At 43.3% G+C, this 17,922-nt stretch overlaps 2 protein-coding genes across 2 annotated transcripts in view; one reads left to right on the forward strand and one right to left on the reverse strand.

Moving 5' to 3' along the window:
- Nucleotides 1-1,041: 1,041 nt before the first annotated feature.
- Nucleotides 1,042-2,665, reverse strand: LOC121865650 (homeobox even-skipped homolog protein 1-like). Its single transcript, XM_042365177.1, has 3 exons — nucleotides 2,307-2,665; nucleotides 1,938-2,164; nucleotides 1,042-1,706 (listed from the first exon to the last, which is right to left on the reverse strand). The coding sequence occupies exons 1-3, from the start codon at nucleotides 2,494-2,496 to the stop codon at nucleotides 1,074-1,076; spliced, it is 1,050 nt and encodes a 349-aa protein (XP_042221111.1). The 5' UTR covers nucleotides 2,497-2,665; the 3' UTR covers nucleotides 1,042-1,073.
- Nucleotides 2,666-2,680: 15 nt separating this feature from the next.
- LOC121865647 (segmentation protein even-skipped-like) overlaps nucleotides 2,681-17,922 on the forward strand; it is a 65,470-nt gene continuing 50,228 nt past the window's right edge. Inside the window, exon 1 of the mRNA XM_042365174.1 lies at nucleotides 2,681-2,852. Within this exon, the coding sequence (XP_042221108.1) occupies nucleotides 2,681-2,852 (172 nt within the window). The remainder of the gene's footprint in view (nucleotides 2,853-17,922) is intronic.

Genomic DNA, 17,922 nt, shown 5'->3' on the forward strand with positions numbered 1-17,922 from the left:
CAGTTACATTGGCAGTCATGAAGGTACAGTGATAAAAATGGTATTAGTATTAGAGTAATAAATAGTGTAATAATAATATAGATCACATTAAATCATAAAAGAAAAAGAATGAAAAAGATTAATAACAATACTAAAAAACTGTAAGACCTTTTAGTAAGAATCGTTCATGGAAAACTGAGATAATTTTCTCTGATGTGTAGTGGTTTACATGTCCCTCTGTCTTTGGTGAGGCTGGACAAGAACAATAGGACCAAACTTAACGCAATGTTGAAGTAATGATTTATATTAGGAGAAGCGTTACAACAGTTATATGTATGCCTAAAGAAGCACATGTGTGTATGTGGTATCAACAGTAATTAAAATATTGATACCTCTCCCACTACCATTAATCATACTTGCCTAAAAACAATTTTAATTATATTCATTATTGTAATCGTCACAGAAAGAGTACTACTAAATAATACTGAGTTATATAATGAGTTAATAATATATCTATTTACGACAGTAGTGTGTTTACTCTACTCATGACTTATAAAATACTATTGATATGTACTGTAATGGTATATACAGTGTGAAATGATCTGCAACATCTCGGCAAAATACCTAACATAGCCTATAGCTGCACTGTCCTCCCCTCAACGCCGACCGTACAGGCTCACTCACTCCCAAGCCATAATTATGCAATACTGTGTGTGTCTGGGTCAGGAAATGCATTTATTTCACGATGCACCATACATAAGGTCATTCACTATCATCGTGTACAATAACAGCTCACTGATGTTATCTATTATGTCTGCTGTGACAACTCTGGTTATAGTGTCTGAGTTATTCTAATATTTCACCAGTATTCCAGACCAGAAACAAATATATAGTTTTGGATTTTTTTACCCATCAAAATATTTCACAATAGCCCATTATAAAAACGTTTCTGTAAATATCAAGAGTTTAATCAAAGGTTCAGCGATGACACAGGTGTACAAAACAGTTGATACATTAACAAGTTTATTACAACAGTTTATACAAGTAAATATGATACAGACTGTACAGGTGAGGGTGACTAGGGCGGAGCAGCCTCATGATACCAGATCATCCCGGTAAGGCTTGAACAGTGAGCGTGGCGGCGCCTTCCGCTGTGGGGACGTCGCTGGCCTGTTGACGGGGCTGCAGCGACCCGCTGTGTCGTTGTTGACGGGAACGGGAGAGTGCACAGAATCAGAGGCGGTGGAGGGTAGGTGGGCAGGTGGACTAGGCAGGGTGGGCGTGAGGGAGTGGGCCAGGCTGGGGTAGAAGAGGCCACACAAACACCCATCACCACCCAACTTGGGAGAGTCGCGGGCGGGACAGGAAGGCAGGTGACCGCTAGGGCGCGGCATTACGGGTGAGGGCGCCATGACGGACGTTGGCGGGATGGGAACGTCGGAAGGCATAGCATAAGGCGGAGAGAGGATGGACGCAGGGTGCGGGCGAGGGTACGGTGTGAACCGTAACTGCGAGGAGGTATACGCTGGTGGCGGCGGACCCCCGAATTGGGCGGCAGCGGCAGCCCAGGGGGAGACAGGGGTGAAGGAGGGCGACAGGTAGGGCGGGTAGACACCCGAGGCAGCGGCGGCGTGCAGCAGGTAGGCCGTGAGGGCAGGGTCAGCGTAAGGCCAAGTCAGTGCCAGTCGTTGACGTTTGTCCTTCATCCGCCGGTTCTGGAACCACACCTGCCGAAACGGACACAAGGACACTGAATTATATATTCTAAAGTTATATTTAATGTGTGTAAATGGTTACACACACTACCATTACAAGCAGTATGTGTTACTATATTTCTACTCGTTACTGACTTTCCAACATGTAATATTATAAAAATAATCAAACTAATATAGATAAATGATAGTCTAAAAATATTTTTAGTATTTCTCAAGTTCTTCAGACAACAGCTATTACTGCACCTTAATGGTGGCCTCAGGCAGTCCCAGCTCCTGCGCCAATTCACAGCGTCGCGGGCGGCTGATGTAGTTCTCTCTCAAAAAATCCTTCTCCAGGCGACCGATCTGCTCCCTGGTGAAGGCTGTCCTGTACCGCCGCAGCTCCGCCGCTGACTGTCCTCCGGAGCATGACGACGCTTCCGGCTGTTGAATCTTTTGTTGTGGTTCAGAAATAATCGGCGTTGTGGCTCCTAAAAGAAAAATGTCAGATTAAATATCAGACTTGTTGACACGAAACTGACTCATACTTGAAACACTTCCAGATGCATTTATTTTCACCATCTACAATGATATTAACACAGCACATTGTTTCATACATGGAGAATTGCTTACCTATAGGTATGTCCTTCTTGATGTTGCTGTTCTCGTCCTGGATGGCTGGTGACGGTGTGGGTGACGGAGGTGTGATGCTGGGGGCGGGTGGGCTACAAGGGGGACTCACAGGCACCCGGTGGCCCCCTAAGAGCTGCAGTTTGTCTTCAAGTCCGTCCAACATCTCCGGTGACACACGGAATGGCTGCATCACACCGTCCTGCACTTTTTATTCCAATGTTGACGAGAATCTTAGTACATTCTCGGAGGCCACAGAGTTACAGACAGCAGCAACACGTAGCGGCTGAAGGCTTCCTGACGACTTTGAAGAGGATATTGTCTAACTGACACGATTTCACGGCACTAATGCTTACGCTTCAGCTATATCATGAAGAATGAAGATGCTTCAGCGCTCTGATGCTCACGAATGGCCGTCACCAAACATCCGTACGTTGATTGGCTGGAGTCTACTGGGCGGAGCCAAGACCCTCCCACGAGCCACAAGTAGCCAGTCAGCTTCTCGCTCATCCTCACGCTCCGCCCTAGAGAGGTTTAACGTTTCTATTGGTGAATGGAGTTAATGGCTCTGTTGAATTACTTTGATCAGAATTGATTGTGATATAATGAGATATTTTTCCTACCCTTTAAAGTTTCTTGCACTCAGTATATCCCCGTAAGCCCTTAAAATCGACCATGGTTGTTTTCGAACAGTATTATCCCGCAAGATGAGACGGAGTAGTCGACGAAGAACAAGAAAACGGATCATAGCGGTAAGTCAATTGTCAACAGCACGTAAACATTATTGGTGGGGCCGAGGCCTCGTAGAGAACCCTGGACCAATTAGCGCTTCATTAAGGCAGATTTGATCCAGAGCTTCTTGCCGCGGCCACCCAACGCTATCAGGGCTTCCATTGCTCCACCAGTTTGGTTCAATTACATCAGAATAGCGACTAATTCCCTTCAACCCATTTGGCCTAAATCGATCTTGATGGTTATCCGACGGTGTAATTTCATCAAATGGTCTTCCCCCTTAAGCGGAGAGATTGTGTCGAGTTTTATATTGCTGGGTGGTAAGTTCTTGGGGCTTATTGGGAGTTTTTTGAGGGAGGCAGGAGAAGAAAGAGGACACGAGAGAAGAGAATAGGACAAGGAGGCAAGAGATAAAGAGGCAAGGAAAAAAGTGATAAAGGAAGAGAGATTGAGGAAAAAAGTGATAAAAGAAGTGAGGTTGGGAAATAAAGGGTCGTGAAAGAGTTATAGAATTGAGAGCTATAAGGGAAGCAAATAGGAGAGAAAAGTAAGATAAGGGAGATTGGAGAAAAGAGAAATAATACGGAAGAAGAGAGAAGATTCTTGGTAGAGTGATAAGAGGTGTGAGTATACATGGAGGAGCTTATGGTTAGGTAAGGTTAACGATAGGGTGTTTAATCTTTAGGCGAAATAAGCTAGGGTGATGATATCCCTAAGAGGACTTATTAGATGATAATCCTAATTGTCCCCGTTATCTATACACCCACAGCTGGTTGAGGCTCCAACAACACCCAGACCCAGTTGCCAAGTTAGTACCAAGAGTATTTGACGAGCATTAACTGCATGTTGGCATTAGTTACCCACCCAAGTGTGGTAGAAGAACTGTCCTGCTCTTATTGCCTGGGTAAAGAGAGTTAGGTGTAATTACGTCACGGGAGAGGCTATATTAATTACATCACGGGAGAGGCTATTATAATTACGTCACAGGAGACTATATTAATCACATCACAGGAGAGGCTATATTTAATTACGTCACGGGAGAGGCTATATTAATCACGGCACAGGAGGCTATATTAATTACGTCACATGAGAGTCTATATTAATTACATCACGGGAGAGGCTATATTAATTACGCCACGGGAGGGGCTATAGTAATTACGTCACGAGAGGGGCTATATTGATTACGTCACAGGAGAGGCTATATTACGTCACGTAAGCTATATTAATTACGTCACGGAAGCTATATTAATTACGTCACGGAAGCTATATTAATTAGGTCAAAGGCGAGGACAGAGACGTGTGTTGAGTCAGATGCAGTTGACCTCAGCAGTCGCTATACTACACCTGCCTTGTGTCACACCTATCTGCCTCAGTGATACTTTCCATTAAGGGTGATGTATTGCTTCTCTGAGTCATGTTACACAACCAACCTAAGTTTAGAGGAGTGCTACTACCACCATCGGCACAAATAACACCACCATTATCATCACTACCACTTTCGACACTTCCATCACCACCATTACCGTCACTACCACCATTGACGCATACATCACCACATACACACAATTACCACCATCGACACATCAATCACCACCAGCCATTACCACAACCAGCATCAATACCACTACCACTATTAAAACATTCATCACCACCACAACTACCAATACCAACACACCAACTACCACCATCAACCACCACAATTATTACGGTCATCGCCACTACCACAGCCAACGTCACTACCACTAACATAACCACCGCTACCACCATCAGGACAAACTTTGCCTGCACCATTACCACCATTAAATCCATTAAGATCACTACTATCACTTCTATCACCACCAACATTACTAACACCAACAGTAGCTACCGCCTTACGACTCTCCACTATAACCATTCCATCCCTCTCACGACTTTCTACTTCGAATCAGAACCCCTACCACCTCTCTAACCCCTCTCACGACCTCCCATCACCCCTTTCACCCCCTCACGACCTTCCATCACCCCTTTTCACCCCTCTCACGACTCTCCACGATAAATAACCACAACATGGGTAGATTTTGGGGGGTTCCTCTCTAAAACCCAGAAGGGAGAGACCGGCGCCATTTCCTGTGAGTCTCCCTGCATCACCTCCCCTCACCGCCTCACCCCATCCCACCCCACCCCACCCAGTCCTCACGATGTTATCTTGTCCGGAACCTTTTAAACTCACGACTGTTGTGACGACGTGGACATGTGTCTGTTGATGATTCTCTCTCTCTCTTTCTCTCATCCTCCTTCTCTCTCTCTCTTTCATTTCATCTTCACTATTTGTACCTCTCTCTCTCTCCTACACCACCTCCCTCCCACCCTCCCTCTCTCACCCTATCCCCAATACCTTATACCCCGAAGTTCTCTTCCTCTCACTCATCCTCTTTCCTTCTCTCCTTTATTGATCCTTTTCTAACCTTCCTTACCCTGCCCCTTTTACTCCTTTTCACTTTCCCTCATCCTACCCATTTTTAATCTCCCTCTATTTATTTATTTATTTATTTATTACAGCTCTCTCTCTCTCTCTCTCTCTCTCTGCCCATGATTCGTCTCCTTATCCATACCTTATCTCCCTTGCCCATGCCTCGCCTCCCTAGTCCATATACCCACGTCGCATTTCCCTTCCCGTCTACACTTAATTCTTCCCTTTAAATAGAAGAAAAATATACGAACTAAAAGATATATTAATAAATGGACAAAAACACAATGCAAGCAGTAATATATTGAACATGGATAAAACTTAAAAAACAAGAAGTAAATACCTAACCTATCCTAACCTAATTTGAATTAACCTAACCTAACCAAACCTAAGAATGAAAGAAAAAAAATATTAACGGTATCTTAATCGTTTTGTAACTAACTACTTTTGTTCTCGACATGTGACAGTTACCAAAAGTTACTGTCACGTCAGTTCTAATTATAAGACAAGTGGTTGAGAACAATACTGTGTCATTTGAGGTCAGCCACATGACCTTTGCCCTGCTCTGAGTAAGGGGTTATTAAGTCGTGAATTAATAGTAAAATAATATATACGGGTTGTTTCTTATGAGAGTGGGCGGCCATCAGTGAGGGCGGAGTAGACAGTGATTTGTGTGGGGTGGGCGGTCATTCAGTGTGGGCGGGGTGAGGAGTGCTCAGCTAGGACGTGGGGGAGGGAGGTTAGAGAATTAGTATTGTGATGAGGGATCTCTCTCTCTCTCTCTCTCTCTCTCTCTCTCTCTCTCTCTATCTCTCTCTCTCTCTCTCTCTCTCTCTCTCTCTCTAGATGATACCACCCTTACAATACACACTTGGTATCACTGAGGGCATGCAGGTGAAGCTGATGACAGTGACCACAGGTAGGAGACAGCTGGCAGGTAATTGTCATCCCTCCTACCTGGCAGATGACTTGTGAATACTCATCTCATCATCATCTTCACCCCCTCTCCCTGTGTGTTGCCAGAGGGGTTATCTAGTAATGACTGATGTGTTTAATCGAAGCATGATAAGTATAATCTATGTAACATTGTAATTAATCTATGATTATTCAGTCTGCCTGGATTTCTGATAAGTAATTACAAAAAAATTTAGGTATACGATATCAACGTTCGAACAGATTCTGAGTGGATTAACTAAAACGCTCGCGCGCGCACACACACACACACACACACACACACTATGTTGAAATGCCCTGTAGTTTGAGCTTCTCCCCACCCAGTTATTATACAAGTGATCGTGGGCCCTTCGTGCCCTTGTGAAAGTTTGAACGCTCGTGACAGTGTACAGCGAATGAGGGTGCGCCAAGTCCGTAGACTTGCATGGGTAATTAGGGTGGGCCAAGTCCGTAGACTTGCATCGTTTTCCATAGTAAATAAAAAAATTAATTAATGCCTTCCTAAAGAAACCATCGACATGGGACCAGATTTGTTCCACTTTACGATTTTTTTGCGATTCTTCCACCAAGTTTGATGAAAAACGTTTGTGCCGTTTCGGGTGCCCAGAACAGACACACAGACAGACACACAGACAGACAGACAGACGCCTAGTTCTATAATATATTAGATATCATATTTGTATCACTTATGTTACTTGTATATTATTTGTAAATCAAGAGACCCTTTCCCAAATTTTGTAACTTTATATTTTCAGCCTCCCGGCTGCCATGCTCTTTCAATACGCCGTTAATTATTATTATTATTATTATTATTATTATTATTATTATTATTATTATTATTAGTAGTAGTAGTAGTAGTAGTAGTAGTAGTAGTAGTAGTAGTAGTAGTATGCTCGCACTATTAAGATTTACACTAATTTGTTTTTAACAAGAAGTTCCAAAGAGACACCTGAAATATAAACTTTCTTACCCACAATATATTTATTTATTACTCCGAGCTTGTGAACTCATTAGGTAAATTGAGTATTATACTTCATTAAGACTTACAACATTATAGTTCGTCCCACGGGTGAAGGGAGGCTGGCTGGGGTGAGGCGTTTCTCCCTCTACATTAAGTCAGGAGGATCCAGTCAGTCAGTCAGCCAGTCAGCCAGCCAGTCAGCCCGCCCGCCACAGTTCCACATATTGCTCACCGGCCACAACCCTAAATTACCAGTGTATGCCGCCCCTGACCTTTGACCTGACCTACCGCCGCAGCAACAGAGTCATCATAGCCTGACAGGTCATTTGTGGACAATATCTGGGTGTCAGCTGTCATGAGCACCTGTCAGGGGCGGCTACCACGTGACGTTGCCTGCTGCTGATGGTGCTGATGGTGCTGATGCCCGGTTTCTATATCACAAAAGGGCCAGAAGAATGTGTGGACACTGAATGAACCAACCAACTAACCAATCAATCAATCAACCAATCAACCAACCAATCAATCACCCACCCACCCACCCACCAACCCAATCAACAAAACAACCAACCATCCAATCAATTACCTACCCACCCAACCAACCAACCAACCAATCACCCACCCACCCACCTACCCACCCAACCAACCAAACAACCAACCATCCAATCAATTACCTACCCACCCACCCAACCAACCAAGAATAAAAGGCCACCAAATCTTCCTTTGCAAAATAAATAAATACATAAATAAACGAGACTTCATTCAGAACACTCATCATCAACAACAGGTAAAAGCGCCACAACACCTTATGATAATCAGCAGGTGACAAGGGAAGCCGCCATCGTCTTTTGATTAACGAGGAAGGTCATTACCATGATCGACTCGGCACATAATCTCTTTACTAATGACGAGAGAGACAAGACAAATAGGTGGTGAGGAGGTCAGAGACGGGTGATGAGGGAGTGTCTCCGCCCTCCCTCCCTCCCTCAGCGGGTAGGGAGAGAAGACAAGAGAAGAGAGAGAGAGAGAGGTCTCTTAAAACGATATAGCGGCCCCTCCATTGATGTGTTTAAGGTGAATGTTAACCACAAGGGGGAATAAAGTTTAGTCAGTGCTGATTATTTACTCACCTCGACCTATAAATACTAACAATGTGAAGCTACAGAAGAGGTCACACATATTAGTCTTTATGTAACTGAATGGACGAAGAAAGGGAGAAGTTGAAGACAAAAATAACGAAGAAAATGGGAAAGAAAATAAAGAAATATATAAATGAACCACTAAATACGAAGACAATTATAAAAAAGGGATAATTCACAAACGAAGAGGGAGGCCAGTGGAGACGAGGAGCATGAGGTGGAGGTGGTGGCCGCTGGCTGGCTCAGGTCACCTCACTATACCCCCCTGGAGTGGGATCGTGTAGGTGGCGGGTAATATTCCTTAAGTATCCATTACAAGGCGCGATATGCGAGGTGGTCAGGTCCTCCCCCGCCCGGAGTCCACAGTAGCGGCCACCATTAGCGGACACGAGGCCAAGATAACGCTTTATGACGCCTTCAGGCACCACCCTCAAGACCTCCTTCACTCAACCTCACCCACTAACACCACCACCACCACTAGAGTACTTCTGCTGTTTACTACTGCTCCTGCTGCTACTACTACTACTACTATCGCTGCTGCTGTCCCCGCTACGCCTACACTACCACATTTACTACTACGTCGTCCCCAGTCCGAGAAGGTGACCACAAGTCCACACCACTCGGCCAGCAGACATCCCTAGAAACCTCCTCTATCCCTTCGGAGGTGAAAACCTCTTCAGGGCGAGGAGGTTTAGCTTTCCAGGGAGTGTAGAGGTTAGAGGGTACACCTTCACTTGGTTCCAGTTGATCATGGTGTCCTCGGGAGCAGAGAGTAGAGCGTTCTTCCTCGCCAAGGAGCGGGGTCGAGTGTGCCAGAGCTGTGTATGGCCAGTACTGTTTTATCATCGTCTGTACAGGCATTCTTACTATGCATTGATGGGCAAAACCTCTGAGTCCTACGCCAGGCGAAGGTTTTCCTGCCCTCTACGTACAGTAACAACAACAACAAGAACAACAATAATAACTTACATCAGCGATAACCAGAACAAGATACATGAAAACACACACACAACAAGACATTCAAGCTATCTCATAACACAGGTTTACAAGTTGGTGACGTATGAACACCACCGCTCCCTACAGGATAACACCACCAGCAGCTCAACGCCATTTAGGCAAACACGGTGTACTATCATGCTGGATATCTGGGCCCAAAATTCCATCCTGATACCCTATTAAACATAAGTCCAATCTGTTCATCACCCCAATTATCGTCCAGATTACGAGAAAATTAACATATTTGTAGTTATTCTGATATCTGAACGATGATTAAACCCAATATTTATTTTATCCCGTTCCGAGTTTTTGTTTACAAGTAGAGAAAAAAGTTATATTCGCTTTCTTTCTTATGATAATGTACATATGATTTGAAGCGTAGATTGAGAAACAAAATCAGATATGGTAGCCTTTGTTTATAGCTCATGGATAGTATTTTTTTTCCTAGTATACAAGGCTTAATAATAATAATAATAATAATAATAATAATAATAATAATAATAATAATAATAATAATAATAATAATAATAATAAACATTCATCCACAACACCATTCCTCATCATCATCATCAAACACTCGTCTCCACCACACCACCATTACTCTCCATCCATCACCACCAACCCCTACCACCACCACACCACCATCCATTTGCACCACCACACCACCATCCCTTACAACCACCACACCACCATCCCTTACAACCACCACACCACCATCCATTTGCACCACCACACCACCATCCCTCACCACCACACCACCATCCCCCTTGCACCATCACACAACCACCCCTCTCCACCACATCCCCCCCCCCCAGCCATCACCACCAACTCCCCCAGCAGGTAAAGGGAGGCAGTAGACCCCGGGGGGCACCAGATGCTGTGCCCTGATACCCAATGGGATAGCAAAAAGCGCGTCACTCCGCCACCCTCGCTGATAGGAGGGAGGACGAATACGCAATAAGTTATGAAAATAATATGGGATTACTTAATATGAAGAACAACTAATTAAAATAAATCATTGTTAAAAATATATTAAATGTACATCTAATAGAAAACAATAATAGGAAAAATAGGAAATTAATTAATCATGAAGAAAAATATGTGTACTTGATGAAGATGACGGAAGGTAATAATAATTTGGCTAAACTTCTGCATATTTTCATCTTTAAAGAATTAATGAGCATCGCTGTTCACACACAACACCACACGTCAGGCCTGTTGCTCTCGTCAGGCACTTGTCACAACGGCAGCAACACCTTCCAGTAGTCGAGTATCACTTCTATACTCAAACAACACAAATTAGAATATAAATTTTCAGGACAGACTTGGGTACCGACTATATTGTTTATATATTTATGTGTGATCATACGCCTGTATGAGTGGTCACACACCTGTGCAAGTGGTCATACACTTATGCGAGTGGTCATACACCTGTGCAAGCAGTCATACAGCTGTGCGAGTGGTCATACACCTGTGCGAGTGGTCATACACCTGTGCAAGCAGTCATACACCTGGGTAATTCCCGTAATAGTCTGATGTAACTCTGGTAAAAAGGAACAAGGTGAGAGGTCGAAATAACAAAGTCGGCACTACACTACCCTGGTCACCCATAGGTCACTCTTCCCTCTGCATGAGTCTTCCCGAGTGCATAAAATAGTCGTATTTTGACGTCTCTATTCTTCCCCAAACTAAAAAAAAAAAAAAATGGAAGGCACAAGCTGGAAGGTGTATTGGGTGGCGGGAGGAGCGGCCGTCCATCCTCGGATAACAGATCTGAGCTGATGGATTCATTAAGACCTTTATTGCCTTCTTGTTTACCAACAGTGTAATGGAGAAGAGGAGGCCTGGAAAACAGCTCGGCGTTATCTGGCGATAAATCAGCAGGGAGCGCCAGAGAGTGGGTTATAAGTAGCCAAGCCGGGCGTGTTTAGCGGAATAATTACAGATTTTAACCTGGGGGAGGGTCAGCCGGGGGTTAAAATAAGCCGTCGGCTTGGCTGAGGGGCAGACACTGTGGGGATGATGATAGCTGAGTCGCTGGCTACACGCTGGCACTGTTGGTGGTCGTGACGTAATGGAGATGTTTTTGTTTACAGACCGTGTGTGTATACCATGTATATACGGTATAATAATACATGGTATACACACATACATGGAGGAGGCTTCATTCACTAATAAAAAGTTATAGACAAAAGGTGATTTATAACACCCCCCACACACACACAACGTAAATTTAACGAACATCAATATCTAACAAAATTCAGTTATCAGCATAGTGAGACTAACAAGTCACATTAAGAGGCAGTCACGTTATATACAGTACAAGTTAAGAGCACCTGTAGTTAACACCTGAACATCAGAAAATAATAATAAAAAGGACGAATTAAAAGTCATTGGAGTGTGTTGGTAAAAAAACTGTATTAAAGGAGAGGCCTGGTGTTTAATCATTGTACGTAAAATAGTGTTGAAGATGCTAAGATGCTTCAGTCAGTTACTCCAAAACAGCCCAAGAATCATGACAGGTGAATGTTATAAACGCACGGAAACTAGAGGTAGACAATGACACAATTCGTTAAGATCTCAAATTAGAAAACGTCATTATAACTTATGAGGAGATGATAAGAGACAAGTTACACTGCGTGATGAACAGATTCAAACTTGACCAAGATGATCCTCGACGTGATCCCAGGGGATAAGAAAACATCCACAGAAAGACTAGCTGTTAGGTGGATTAATCGAGATAGGTTTTAACACTTTGGCTGGGGGAAGTTATCATAAAGTGCGGGAAACGCAGCGAAAGGATTAACTATAGGGAAGTGAGGCGGTGCTCGATAGAGAAGTGAACCAAATATTTCGAATATATCTTCAGCCATTATAATGATGATGATGTAGTTAAGTATTACCTTATTTACCTTTAACTATTGGCCACCCACTAAAGATGGCCATGCCGAGGGAAGGAGGACACTGTTCTTGATAACCTGTCAAGGGCTATTTTGAAGCCCAATACTGTTCTTGATTTCACAGCTTGGGCTAGTAGCCCGTTACATAGGTCTACCAGCCTCTGTGTGAAAAAAATATTTCCTTATATTCGTTCTGCATAACTTGGCGAGCTTGTAGTTATGTCCTCTCGTGTTGGTGGTGCGTGACATCACAAAATAATGTCCCGGGTTCGCGTTTTCCATCCCTTTCAGGATTTTGAATGTTTCAATGAGATCTGCCCTATTGTGCCTTGTCTGAATGGTTGTTAGTACTAAGGCCCTCAGTCTACTTGGATAATCGAGATGACATAGTACCGGAATCATTTTAGTTGCACCTTTTCTAGTGATGTTAGATCTTTCTGGAGGTAGGGTTTTCATGCCTGTATACAGTCATCCAGACTGAGACGTATTATTATGCACACAAGTCCCTTCTACCAACCAGCCACAGTGTGAGTCCGAATCACGTGAGGTTGAATCAACGAAGCAGCTGAAGGAAGGAATGTTTTTGACGGCCCAACCTAACACTAACCTAAACTAACCTAACCTACCTCCATCTCCCTAAAGAGCGTTAAGGTGGGTAATCTTTAGTTGAAATAAACTTGAGTGGTGATTCTTCAGGTAATCCGGAAATTTAAAAGAAAGATAATTGTAAACAAAAAACGACTCCATGAAACGAATCTATGTATGGAGAGTGAACGCGATCATTGAATATTAAGTAAAATGTGAAAGTATTATAATTTTCACGTTTCGCCCACCAGCGGTCAACATCGTGAATTAAACTCCGTCAATCACTCCAGGAAGACACACAAGGATTATTGGTTCATCTTATCGCCGTAAAACAGTCTATGACCCTCGCTTGGTATCGTAAACACACTATACTTGCTGGCTGCGTCACGACACATATGGTAAGACTGAATCTGAGGATGAACGTGAATCTGAGGATGAATCTGAAGCTAAGGATGAAGCTACAGCTGAAATATAACTGAAAGTAAAGATGAAACTGAGGGGTATCTCAAACTGAAGTCCAGGTTCCTAATTACTGCTGGGTAGACAGAGGCAAATGGTGTAGTCACTAAACTACTACCCTTGTTAGATGACATCGTTAACCACTACTGCGACTACACCATCAACACATAATGACAACAATACTATTAACAAGAATATCAACAAGCTATTTGTCGTATCATCAAACAGTTTTCTCAGTTCACCAGAAATTTACAGATGCTTCAGTAAGAGTGTTTATTAGTTCCGTCTTTAAACGTCCTACAGGTATAAATTATTTTAATCCCAGGACTCGAAATAAAACATAGTGAGGTTAGGTTAGTTAAGGGGTAAGTTGGGTTAAGTTAGCTGAAGGGTAAGTTATGTTAGGTTAGCTGAGGGGTAAGTTAAGTTAGGTTAGCTGAAGGGTAAGTTAGGTTAAGATAAGTTAGCTGAAGGATAAGTTAAGATAAGTTAGCAGAAGGGTAAGTTTAGTTAGGTTAAGTGAGGGGTAAGTTAGGTTAAGTTAAGTTAGGTGAGGGGTAAGTTAGGTCAGGTTACGTTAGCTGAGGGGTAAGTTAGATAGGTATAGAAGTTAAGGTTCCGGGTCCACGTATCTTCCGGGGATTAGCGAGTCCCCGTGAGGTTTACACGTTGTAAATATCAGCAGCAGGAAGATAAAATATGCCAGAATTAAAATTTTCTTGTGGATTTACTTCTTGTGGTTACGGGAGATAGTAGACAGGTAAAGTTACAATCCACCTTGACATATCTTACAGGATAAACAGGTGTTGAAATCCCTGTGCTGCACGTATAGTTACGGGGGTGGTGTACTCGGTCTTAAAATCGGCTTCTGGGCCAAAGATACAGAGAAAATATATGTTCAAATCCTCTTACACGGCGATAGCTCGAGGAAGTGTCTGGAGTCCCGCAGAGGTGTGGAGAGCTGGTGAACCTCCGCCCCAGGACCTGTTGTGTTCCCTCACCACGTCTCCTGGTCATTGTTCTCCAGGAGTAACACGAACCCTCTGATAATATACCAACTGAATGAATAAAAGCGCCCAAACGTATACTCTATCACGAGACATTTACCTTTTTTAACTTTCATCAAGCCATATAAAGTTGATCTGAGAATTCCCGATATATATTCAGTCGGTTGTAAAAGGTTTAAGAAGACTGTAAGTGAGGAGGGTATAACTCTTGGTCCATCACAGAGAAAGCAAGAGGATGGTAGCGAGGCGGTTATCAGCTGATCTACATGTAAACACGCGATATATATAGAGTAAACACGAGATAATCCTTGGCCGGGAGCACCGCACTTGCCGCCCCCAACTCACTGCTAATTTGACAACTCTGGAAAGTGTGTGTGTGCCTACAGCCAGGGTGATGAAGGAGACGATAAGTTGTGATTTAGAAGCACAGCGATGAAATGTAAACAATAGAGGTGGGTCCATTGTTGGCTGGTCCCGCTGGCTGGTCGAGAGATGGACCAAAGTTTGGTGTTGATGATAGAAGAATGTTTATATTCTATGGAGGACAAACTTTAAACCTATATTGACGTAAGCTGAACCTAATGGTATGATAACGTCAGGACTCTGTTGGATTGAGACCCCAAAGAAATTGGTTGGACTGAAGGTAAATAAAAAATAAAAGAGAGAGTACTGTACATTACCATCCCTCGCGGGGGTGGGCTATAGAGTCTCTCCAAGCACACAGATTTACAACACCACTCACCTACATTTTCGCACATTTTCGCCTCATTGTGTAGTTTTCAGCAACGGTAGGTAACCTTTATGAGGGACCCGTGGACACCTGGGGCAGGGGGTAGGGCCAGTGGGCAAGGAGAGAAGTCTGGTGAGTGGGGGAGCGACGGCCCCCTATATGTTCTCCCAAGTTCCTCCCTCCCTCTGTAGATCTGTATCTCACCTAACACTCGTTCATGCTCCGCTGAGTGACGCTTATAGTTCACTGCCTCTACTGCTAGACGACAGGTGATGCTGTTTATAACTTGTACTACGTGTGTATATTATTATAACACACACACACACACACACACACACACACACACACACACACACACACACACACACACACATATATTGAACTGAGATGATCCAAACAAATCATTCCGTGAGAAAATTCGACAGCTCAAGAGGATGTATAGAAAATGTTGTTCTCACACGTGCTCAGGATGATGACTCCAGTATCTCAGATCCTTTACTCGCTCAATAACCAAACACAACTTCTCTTCTCTACTAAATAACAAATTAATTACCAATGTGAAGGAGGAGGAGGAGGAGGAGCCAGCAAGGAAAAAAGTATGATAAATGACATAAAAATCTGACATGTTTACTATAGGAGCTCGAGAGGACTTGGCTAAAGGGTTTTCAGTGAGGTGACTCCAATACTCAAGATCCTCCCCTGTTTGATAATCCAGTCTCGGTTTCTCTACATCACTAATTAACAATAGACCAACCAGGAGCTAAGTATCACAAACATCACATCAAATATCCAACTATATCCATCACAGCTCATGAGAAACAGAAGGATATCATCAGAAATGCTCAAGTAGGTGACTAGAGTATATACCCCAAGATCTTGATAATCCAATCACGGCTTTTCTTCTTCACTAACTAAAAACAAACCAATTACCTGGAGACAGAGCCAACCAAGCAGTCAGCCAGCCAGGTATCATGAACGAGGCAATTCGCTCATAAAGTGGACAATTATACAGATTTACTGCCCAATCGTCCTTCCCTCAGGTCCTCCTCCCTGTTTGTCGCAGTCCTGATGCTACGGGACTGTCTGTGCCTTGGGTCAACTGTCTGTCTGTCTGTATCAATGTTCGTACCCTGGGGGAATCAGGTTGAAAGTTGAGCAGAGGATTTTCTTTGCGCCTGAAAATACTAAACTTTCACTTACTCATAAACGCTTCGAGTTTAGTCTGTGTGGTAATTTATTTTTTTCTCACTCTTCTCAGTAGCTCATTACCCCAAGAAACATTTTAATACGTATGAATAATATTTTTTGATGACTTTATCGGGGACTCTTACGTGGTCTTGAGACTCTACAGTTTTGAGATTTCAGATACAAATCGTGAGACAAAGAAGCGCTCCCAGGGTATAAATAACAAAGTAAGTAACACTGATGGAAAGTTAATGTTTATCGTCTTGGAGGTCACATGTGGACGTGTTTGTGTATGTGTGTGTATGATGAGATTGTGTATACGTTTGATTGTGTTATTTTGTTTCAAAGTTTATGTTTACGTGTATGGAAGTGTGTACGAGTGTATAAGTGTATTTATTCGTGCTTCTTTTCAGTGTCAGAATGTATTTTATTTTCGTAATTTACAATCCGACAATGAACGAACGAGTCAGTCGATCAATGAGGTGTTGTGGGTGACGTGTGGTGTCTACGCCAACCAGCTGTGCGTCAGTCTTAATGGTAGCTAGATGGGGTTTGCCGCCTCCTCCTCCTCGCCTCAGACACACGTTTACGACTTAAATCTCCCAATTAAGGCGACAGAACCTCTTTTCTACATTGTCTGCCCACAGCGAAGGAGATTTTACACATCAAAACACAACCTCATTTATCATACACAACCTCACCATCTTTTGAATTTTTGTATCTTCTTAACACAATCACTTATTATTTTTTTTTAGTTTGAATCGATATATTAAAAGTTCATCATGAGTCATTTCACCGGCAAGCTCCACCCCTAGACCCCACTATACTATAAGTATTTCACACACTCTTGACTAAAACATTAAGTAGCCTCGTGATGTCTCAGAGGAGCTAGCGGTCAGACCCTCCATACTCTGTTGACTTTCACACCATCTATTCACCACAAGTCCACAGTTTCTATCTGATCCCCTCACGCATATATGGCAAGTCTTCAAGATGTCAAGGCGCTGGGGTGTTAAAGCTAGGAGGACTGGAGCTCCATTTTTTTTAAGAGAAGGTTAATGTTAATGCTACCAGAAGGAGATTGAATGTTCACCTGATGTAACTTTCGTCATGGTGTCATTGACGAGGTGAGAAAAGAACAGCAGAGGCGCCGAGGAGATTGGATGCTTTCTTCGCAGAGAAAATGGAGGAAGAAGATGAGTGGTCAAAAGGGTGCTGGTGGACTTGCTACTGTACTGACGCGCTAAACTGATACTGTAATGTAGGTGGTTAAGATCTGGCTATCAAGTTAGCTGCCTACCCTGTACAATAATCAATGGTTTTAAGGCCATTCCTCGTACTGCTGAGCGGTCGGCAGAGTTATATTTGTACCGTAAAGAGCGTCACTGCACACAGAAGGAGACTACAAATAGCCAGTCGTTGTGAGGTGAGTGAATGCCTGGCGCTGTGATTTGCTCATACTGGAGTGGGTTTTTTTTATGGTGCAGGACCTAGACGTGGGAGCATTGGAGTGTTGAGGTATTGAGAC

This window comes from Homarus americanus, unplaced genomic scaffold (genome assembly GCF_018991925.1).
Source record: "Homarus americanus isolate GMGI-L3 unplaced genomic scaffold, GMGI_Hamer_2.0 scaffold23458, whole genome shotgun sequence".
In the NCBI taxonomy this organism is placed as follows: Eukaryota; Metazoa; Arthropoda; class Malacostraca; order Decapoda; family Nephropidae; genus Homarus; species Homarus americanus.